This window comes from Metarhizium album (assembly GCF_000804445.1).
Source record: "Metarhizium album ARSEF 1941 chromosome Unknown scaffold_37, whole genome shotgun sequence".
NCBI lineage: Eukaryota > Fungi > Ascomycota > Sordariomycetes > Hypocreales > Clavicipitaceae > Metarhizium > Metarhizium album.
Genome location: NW_024467611.1, coordinates 209,388 through 218,448, shown reverse-complemented (window position 1 = coordinate 218,448; position 9,061 = coordinate 209,388). Strand labels below are relative to the sequence as shown.

The following is a 9,061-nucleotide window of genomic DNA, read 5'->3' as shown; positions in this document are numbered from 1 at the left end:
CCAAGCTCCAAATCAAACCTCCTGTCCAGCGTCGTCTCGCAACGCAGCCTTTGCCAAAATCCATCAACCTCCCCCAAGCGCCAAGTAGATGTTGCGTCGCCTCCTCACGACCATGAACGAGTCCGCCGCCAAACGTCTCAAGACCGGCCCCAAGATCGGCACCCACAGCGGGCACTTCCACGCCGACGAAGCGCTGGCAGTGCACATGCTGCGCATGCTCCCGACCTACCACAACTCGGAGCTCATCCGCACGCGCGACCCGGAGCTCCTGGCGACGTGCCACACGGTCGTCGACGTCGGCGGCGAGTACGACGCCCAGCGCAACCGCTACGACCACCACCAGCGCGGCTTCACCGCCACCTTCCCCGGCCGCAGCACGAAGCTCTCGAGCGCGGGGCTCGTCTACAAGCACTTCGGCAAGGCCATCGTAGCGCAGAGGCTGGGCGCGGGCGTGGCAGAGGACGCCCCCGAGGTCGAGCTCCTGCACAACAAGCTGTACGAGAGCTTCGTCGAGGCCCTCGACGCCCACGACAATGGCATCAGCGTCTACGACCCGGCCGGCATCTCGGCCGCGGGGCTGGAGAAGCGCCACAGCGAGAGCGGCTTCACGCTCGCCGCCGTCGTCGGCAGGCTGAATCCCAACTGGAACGACGAGAGGCCCAGCGATCCCCTCGAGGCCCAGGAAGCCGAGGATGCAAAGTTTCATGTCGCAAGCCGGCGCATCGGGGAGGAGTTTGAGCGCGACCTGGACTACTACGCCACGGCCTGGCTGCCGGCCCGGTCCATCGTCCAGACGGCGTTTGACAAGAGGGCCGAGTTCGACCCAGAGGGGAGAATACTCGTCTTTGAGGGACAGAGCGTGCCCTGGAAGGACCACCTGTACACGTTGGAGGACGGGAAGCCTACGGTGCTGTATGTCTTGTACCCGGAGTCCACTGCGCCGGGCGCCAAGTGGAGGATCCAGTGTGTGCCCGAGTCAAAGGACAGTTTTCTCAGCCGTAAGCCCTTGCCCGAAGCGTGGCGAGGTTTCCGCGACCAAGAGCTGGATGGCATTACCGGTATTGAGGGCTGTGTGTTTGTGCACGCGGCCGGCTTCATTGGCGGGAACAGGACATTTGAAGGTGTCAAGCAGATGGCCACCAAGGCGCTAGAGTAGAGTTGAACCATCTGATATTGACAACGCACATATTCAAAAGGAAAAGGAACCGTCGTAAATGCATGTGCATTACAGCATTCACAATATTCGAGCAAACTTCGCTTATCATTCAACTCGTTATAACACATACTTACTTGTGACTAGACTGGGAGCCCAAGTAGAAAATGAATGACGGTGCCGTACGCCAAAAACCCTGGTCTCGATATGCGACGAGACCTAAACTTGAGCTCAGACTGAGAACTACCAGTCATGGCCGATGCCAGTGGTTCAGGCAGCCCCCGGTGCATTGCAGCAATTCACCCCGGACCACCGACGATCCATCTGCGACGAACAAGTGGCATAGCCTATTTGAAACATAACAATATACAAGCGCGCACATGAAACGGCTCGACAGATATTCCAAGACTATTGCGAAGTCTAGATATGCGCAGAGCGGGACAGTTAAATGGTCGTGCTTTCGAAGTTTCTTCTCTTTGATATCCTTGATGAATGAAAACGAAATCTGGCGATTAGCACCCGTGCCGTAGCCCAACGCCCACACTGCCAATCCACGTGCGCGAAATCAACGGCAATATAGCTAGTAATGAACAAAAAAGAAAGAAATAAAGAAACAATAGGAAAATGCTCGTCGTGTCGTCTCAGACGTAGCACTGCGCAGAAGTATGACAGATTCAACTTACTTACACCCCACCCCCCGATTTCTTTCCGTTAATGGTGCGACTATCTGGATCATGAGCTATCGGCGAATTGGAATGCCATCGTTGGACTGCAGAGGTGCAGAAGAAACAGGCACAGTCTCTTTATGGTGGGAAGCAGCTGAATCGTCTCCTGTGATTGAGGCATCTTCTGCGCTGGTCTCGCGGTGGAGGAAGCTGCTCTCTTTGACCGGGCTGCCTGCTTGGATACCAGCTATGGAACCATGATGGCCGTGCTTTGGAATGCTCGCTCCATTGTTGACGGGCGACGAGAGGTGAGGGATGTTTTCGGGGACGGGGTGTTGAGAGCCCACTGCACCGGCATCGACGCCATCGCCTTTGCCGGCCTTGGACATTGCGTAGTCGCCAGAGTCGAAGTATTTGCGATCCTTGAGGTGTTTCGCGAAGTGGTCGGATCGGGAGGGGAGTTTGCCGTACAGTCGAAAGAGGCGCTGCTCCTCAGGCGAGAGTGACTAGGGGGAAATGATGCGTTAGCAGGAGATCTCGGGCATGTAGAAGGGCTCGCAAGGCAAGCAAAGCCCAAGGCCTTGTTGGAACCATGACAGTCTTGTGTCATTTGGAGACAACGTCATGCCGTGCAGGGGAGCGGGGTGAGCATGGAACATGACAGCATAGGCCAAAGGCAGCATCATAACAGTAGGATAGATGGCTGGACTGATGCTTACCTTGACGTCGACTTTGTTCTTCTGATGAGGATTCATAGTGGTAATGGCGGCTGTTCTGGTGAAAATACTGCTCCGGGGCTTGTCTCGTAGGTGCGACCAAACAGTATGGCCTAGTCCGTAAAGATTGCTGTCGGGGTAGCTGGTGAGGCTTGAAAGCTACCAAAGCTGTGGAAACAGCAGTCGACGAAGCCGAAAGGGACACCAGAATCGAATATCTGATGGGTTCGAATCCGCCGTGGGGGTCTTGATTGAGATGTATGGTTTCAAGAAAACGGGTTTATGGGATGGAGGGACGATGATGTTGATATGCCGCGAGGGGAGACGGTTAGGTGGTCTGTTGGAGTGTCAGTGATTCAGTGTGGGGGTGATTGATTCGCCAGGACGCCCCCCCAGTTGACCACAGTGCACACGCTCAAGCGGGGGTGGGTGTGTATGGTTGGGCAGCATCTCGAGTGTCAGGGGAGGGAAGGTACGCCTGGCGTCACTGATGGGTGTTGGCGGGCACGTTCATGGGTATGTCGTAGCTGGGCTTGAGGCAAGCACAGCACCAGTAATAATAAACAGAGGAAGAGCGTTGGACTGAATCCCACTCTTTCCCCCACCCACCACCTGACACCCTGACTTGACTACTCGGGCATTGCCTGACAACACCAAAGACACGAGCAGACGAGCAACTGCGCACTAGCATCAACTTGAAGCCACCAAGCCATCATTTTACCTCGGGTGCTTTCCCGTTCTAACCTGCCACAAACTTTGGCCATCCCACTCCAAAGCGACCACACCACTGCCCACTTGCAGACACTACGATGCTCTAGTTAATCTGGGAGGGGTACTCCGTAAGTGCCGTCGAGTCAGTTCTTGAAGAGGAGCTCCCCGGCCCAGACCTCTAAGAACAAACCAAGGTATCACTCGAGGCCTGACCGCAGCTTTTCATGACAAGGTGCAACTGTTGTTGACAATACCACCCTAGTATGTCCATGTCATTCACGCCTCGGCCATGCAAACAAGTCTCAAAGCATAGGGGTCAGCATTAAACACTGCTGGGAACCGGCTCAGGTTACGAGACGCTAATATGATGCGGTCAATGCCAGGGCTGCAACCAAGCGGCTCAATGAGCAATCATGCAATGCGTAAATGATACTCCAATACTAATCACCTTGTTAGTTCTCGCACCAAGTCAAGTCCTTCATCACCAGCCGGCATGGGGCGCAGTCACAATAACCAAATGCGACGTGTGAACGGCCCCGCTAACAAAGTCACCAGCTTGATACCACCTCCGTCAGGCCTTGCTTCCATTTTTCCACTACGATGCGCAATGAAGAGACGCCAACATGCACATATATAATATGGATCAATCTTGTCTGCTTCCGCACAGCTTCGCATATAAGGCCAGACGCCAACGTCGACGAAGACGTGAGGGAAGCATGAGGAACTCTGGTCTTGGCACATATACCTGCCAGCTCATATTTAGAGTCTCGACGACTGGCCCATTGTGCGATGCGATGCGTTTCGTCATACTGGCCAAAATTATACACTGGTCGTTTTGCCTCTACGCGGTGCGTACTGTACCGTTGGCACTGGTTCAAGTATGTTGAGGACTTGTGCAGGAAGAAAGCACACGAAGCGCATCACCCAATGGCGACGGCGACATGACGAGGCGGATGCAATTGCGACATGGCGCACAATGCAACGGGTCGTGATAATTGGACGACACCAGACAGTGACATGCTATGACGTGCTATTTAACAGACCCCCAAGTCTGCAGCCTTCTGTAGGCCTCAATGAGTACTTATTACCGCCGATTGCCCCCAGTGGTACGTTTGCTTTTGGCATTGCACAAATCATAAAATTCATTTGGCCGTCTTGCGTACAGTATTAATTTTATATTAGATAGTCCACTGCGGCGGGCGACTTCGGACGAGACGACCCAAACTTCGGATTTCTAAGCATCCGCCTATTCTGGTGCCTGGTCCAGTTGGACCGTGGAGCTCCACTTCCACGTTCAGCTCCGTGAGATATGCCCAGAGAGTTTTTTCTATCAAATAAATGTCTCGGCTCGTCGCTCGTGGCTTCACACACTGACCATCGGAATTGAATGCCAGCAGTCCGGGTCTTTGCTGGAGTGAGGTCATCGACACCGGCGGCATTGCAACTTGCCAGGCAACGAGACGAGATATTTTTTTGACTTTATTGCCCCTCCCTTGAATGACAAGCTCCCTTGTATGACGTTACATGAGCTGAGGTCCATTTTGCTGGGTCAAACGTAAGAATCTCATTCAAACAGCGCTTTCTGTCTTCAAAGTCTTAGCATCCGGCAATCGTCACGCCTCATTGCCAAGGAACAGTAGAGGACCGGGACCGACTGCACGAGGACCGTTCCGTCGAATCGACCCTATCGCCTCGTCACAGCCAAGCGGCCCGCCCATGCACATCACAAGGCGCCGCATCCGGCTGAACACATCCTCACACTCAAATCAACGTCATCCCACCACCGCCTGCATCTCGCCTCGCCATCTCACAACTATACACACAGCATGGGTCTACTGTAAGTCTCCGGCGTCTCGGCAATGTCGCATGGCGGCAGTGATAGCGCTGACCGGGGAATAACAGAGCCCTCGGAACTGCGCTGGAGTGGCCCGAGGCAAAGAAGCGAGCCGATCAGGTTAGAGAATGGGGTATCAAGGTTTGTTGTTCGCCGTCCCGGCTATATTTTCCCTCGCAGCGTGGCCCTTTGCGCTGACACTTCCTGCTCAGCAACTCCTTGAGATCTGGAACAAGGCCAAGGGTAAGGAGAGAGATGCCATGCTTTGGGGAGATGAGGTAACATTGTTTAAGCCGCGCGCCGTGCCGCCCTTTCGTATCAAGGCTGACCAACCCTCGTCAAGGTTGAATACCTGGTTGTCACATACGGAAAGGATGAAGAAAAGGTCCTGCTCTCTCTCAGACAAGCTGAGATTCTCGAGGCACTAGCTGCCGATAAGGAACTGGCCAAGGAGTGCTGCGTCCCTGCTTTACTGGACGGCCCCGTAGAAAAGTCCAAGTAGGTCTACATCACGCCGCTAATACATCATGTGTGCCATGACGTCTCAGCTGACACCTAATTCTACTGGCTTGTCGCGCAGAACATCTCACCCGCTTCCCGTCTTTCACCCCGAGTTTGGTCGGTTCATGCTTGAAGCCACCCCGGGCAAACCGTGGGGCATTGGGTTCAAGGAGCTGCTTGATGTCGAGCCCGACATGAAGCTCCGTCGCAAGATCGCCAAAGATCACATGTTATCCAAGGAGTACCCAATTACCCTGACGACATTCCCGCAGATAGGAGTACCCGGGCAATTCACCGATCCCTACTATCCGCCGTCTGGACCAAAACTTCGGTCCCAGTTTGTTCCAGACGAAATCGCCAATCCTCATATCCGGTTTCCCACCCTGGCTGCCAATATCAGATGGCGCCGTGGTCGCAAGGTGCAGGTGAATGTGCCTGTATTCCACGACAAGAACACTCCCACACCTTGGAAGGATCCTACTGTCAACCACGATCTTCACAACTGGCCCGAGGATGACGACGTGCGAAATGGTGCCGCCCCCGATGACTTCATTCACATGGACGCCATGGCTTTCGGCATGGGCAGCTGTTGTCTCCAGATCACCTTCCAAGCAAAGAACATCACTGAGGGCAGACAAATGTACGATCAGCTCAGCCCACTGGGACCAATCATGTTGGCCTTGACTGCTGCTACACCAATATACAAGGGCTTTTTGGCCAGTACAGATGTCCGGTGGAACCAAATAAGCCGCGCGGTGGACTGCAGGACACCCGAGGAGCTGGGGGAAAAGGTAAGCAGCCAAAACCCTGCCTGTTCATTTGCAACAACGATGAGGTGTACATACCACATGAATCGCTGAGCTAATCTTCACTTCACGTAGCCACTCAAGAATGATCGGTGGAGAATACCCAAATCGCGCTATGCATCCAACTCGACGTACATTTCTACAGATCCGAGGCTTCGTCCAGAATACATGGACCCGGACCTGGTGATTGACCCCGAGATCAAGGCCAAGCTCATGGAAGGAGGAATGGACGACCTCCTCGCCACCCACTTTGCACACCTCTTTATCCGAGATCCAATCGTCGTATTCGAAGAGGACCTCCAGGAGCTCGATCTCAACAAGACGGACCACTTTGAAAACATCCAATCCACCAACTGGCAACACATGCGATTCAAGCCGCCGCCTGCCGAAAACAACATTGGCTGGCGAGTTGAGTTCCGCCCCATGGAGATTCAAGTCACTGATTTCGAAAACGCCGCCTTCTCCGTCTTCATGGTGCTCGTCACCCGTGCCATGCTCTCCTTCGACCTCAACTTCTACATCCCCATCAAGAAAGTGGACGACAACATGGAGCGCGCTCACGGCGTCGACGCCGTCCTAAACAAGACCTTCTACTTCCGCAGGAATCCCTTTCCCCTGCGTCATTCCCGCGCTAATACAGCCTTTGGCGAGGAGAGCCGCCCCGGCTCCGCCATGCCTAGCCGCGGCGGCTCTCCAGGCCTTTCCGTCGACGAGGAATACGCAGAAATGTCCATTGATGAAATCATCAATGGCTCTGCCGACGGTGGATTTCCGGGCCTGATCCCCATCGTCGAGAGCTATCTCGACAGCGTCAATGTCGACGTCGAAACCCGCTGCCAGCTGGCAACGTACCTGTCACTCATTAGCAAACGAGCCAGCGGCCAACTCGACACAACGGCTCGCTGGATCAGGAACTTTGTTGCCGCTCACCCGCGCTACAAGCACGACAGTTTTGTAGACGATGTCATTACTCACGATCTCATTGGTGCCGTCATCGCCATAAGCGAGCGCGAGAGCGCGGGAAAAAACTTTGCTGGTCTTGGAATTCACGGCCTCCCAAGGCTTCTGGGCCGATTCAGAGGCGGCTGCGGTCAGGACGCCGTGATAAATGGAGAGAACGGCAATGGCGAGTCGGTCAGTGAATTTACTACTGTGGAAGAGAATGAGCCAGAGGCCAGCTCGCGAAAGAGGAAGAGCGGGTGGATAGATGGAGACGAAGAAGCCTCTGGGAGAGAATAACGTGCTGGCCCCTCTCCCCATGCAGCTGGATAATGATGGGATACGATTGGCGGCTGCCTGACATGTTGAGTTTCGCATAACCAACGCACTCCGACTGTATCTATATGAATTACAAAGAGCTCCAGCAATTGACCCGCTCAACTGCGGACGAGGACGATATCACATCAAACAAAAACATGATCACAGCTTTCTGGAAACGATAGGACGAAAGACTGAATAACTGATTCGGGCCGCAGCCTTGGAAAACGTTACTCCCGTGACCCCCATCCGCTCCAGGTCTGTGTTCAAGTGGGAAGCTTCGCCATGTGCCACAGTAACCCGGCGCTGCGCTTAGGAAATTGGCCTTGGGCGTTGACGAGACGGCATTTTTGCCTTGTGAACCAAAGACTCCCGCCGTTTCGTTGTTTTCAAAAGCCGACATGAACCAGGCCGCAAAGCCTGGACGCCATGTTTAAAACGGTCCCGACACGAAGTAGTCTGTCGTCACGAGAGAGCACAAGAAACGACCTTTTGTGTGACACCAAGCACGGCGCCAACTTCTCGTTTCCACTGTGGTGGTCGTCATTATTGCTTAATGATGCAGTGCGCATTGCGCAATAACATACATCCGCTTCCAAGCGTCCGGATTATAGTGACCGCATCCCAGGAGCGTCGCTGCTTCTCTTAAACGAGGTCGCGGCACGTTTTTGCTTTGGCGGGGACGAGATCACGAGGTTTATAACAAGCGACGATTCCAACGGGCCGCAGCAAGAGGCTCCAACATGGACATATTACCAGCTTGCTCCCGGAGAGCACCGATGGCGGCGGGCCCTCAGTGTCGATGAATGCAGCCCATTCCGTGGCATGTTCTCCGCGTCTGGTATTGGGGCGGTAGGTCGAAGAGATGGATGTTCATTCTAGCCGTCGGTCACTGCAGGCTTCATTTCAGCACAAACGCTGTACAGCCGTTGAGGCGTTGGTGCTGTATTTCTCGAGGGCTGTGTCTGCTTCTCTGTGGAGCAGTGTACTCTATTCTCGCAGCAACTTCTCTATCCAAATGTCCATATGCCACTCAATATCGCAATGACGGGGTAGCTGTCGCGGTGGCTTGGGAGGCAATCACCCTCCCTGAGAAACACGAGCTTGTTGAAGAAGTGCAAGAAAAAGAAGAAGCCCTCGAGCTCGCTGAGGTGAATTAAGGATAAGGGCAACCGGTGTCACCAAGCCAACTTAAGCTTTGCAGGACCAGCTTTCCGCACGTGTTTTGTACCTGTTTCTTTACGAGGCTCAGATTCAGCAACAGTTTGCCGTGACAACCGCTATATTAGTAGACGTCGATATCTTCGGAACGTGTCCTAAATTTTTTACGAGTGCATTGCTGAAGTTCCCAAGCGCTGTACACGAGCGGCGTTTTGACGAGACGATGGTATTTGATACCTGGTGCGTGAACAGGTGTG

General features: G+C 54.1%; 3 protein-coding genes across 3 annotated transcripts; 2 read left to right on the top strand and 1 right to left on the bottom strand.

The window, feature by feature from the left end:
- Positions 1–112: 112 nt before the first annotated feature.
- Positions 113–1,156, top strand: MAM_07864 (MYG1 protein; the record flags this gene model as incomplete). The annotated part of the gene is made up of 1 exon (XM_040826662.1): positions 113–1,156. The coding sequence occupies one exon, from the start codon at positions 113–115 to the stop codon at positions 1,154–1,156; it is 1,044 nt and encodes a 347-aa protein (XP_040675401.1).
- Positions 1,157–1,892: 736 nt separating this feature from the next.
- MAM_07863 (Endosulphine) lies at positions 1,893–2,573 on the bottom strand (the record flags this gene model as incomplete). The annotated part of the gene is made up of 2 exons (XM_040826661.1): positions 1,893–2,324; positions 2,538–2,573. The coding sequence occupies 2 exons, from the start codon at positions 2,571–2,573 to the stop codon at positions 1,893–1,895; spliced, it is 468 nt and encodes a 155-aa protein (XP_040675400.1).
- Positions 2,574–5,071: 2,498 nt separating this feature from the next.
- MAM_07862 (glutamate-cysteine ligase catalytic subunit) lies at positions 5,072–7,625 on the top strand (the record flags this gene model as incomplete). Its single annotated transcript, XM_040826660.1, has 6 exons — positions 5,072–5,082; positions 5,148–5,220; positions 5,292–5,357; positions 5,423–5,577; positions 5,660–6,371; positions 6,462–7,625. 6 exons carry the CDS (start codon positions 5,072–5,074, stop codon positions 7,623–7,625), a joined length of 2,181 nt encoding a protein of 726 aa, XP_040675399.1.
- Between the last annotated feature and the right edge of the window lie 1,436 nt (positions 7,626–9,061).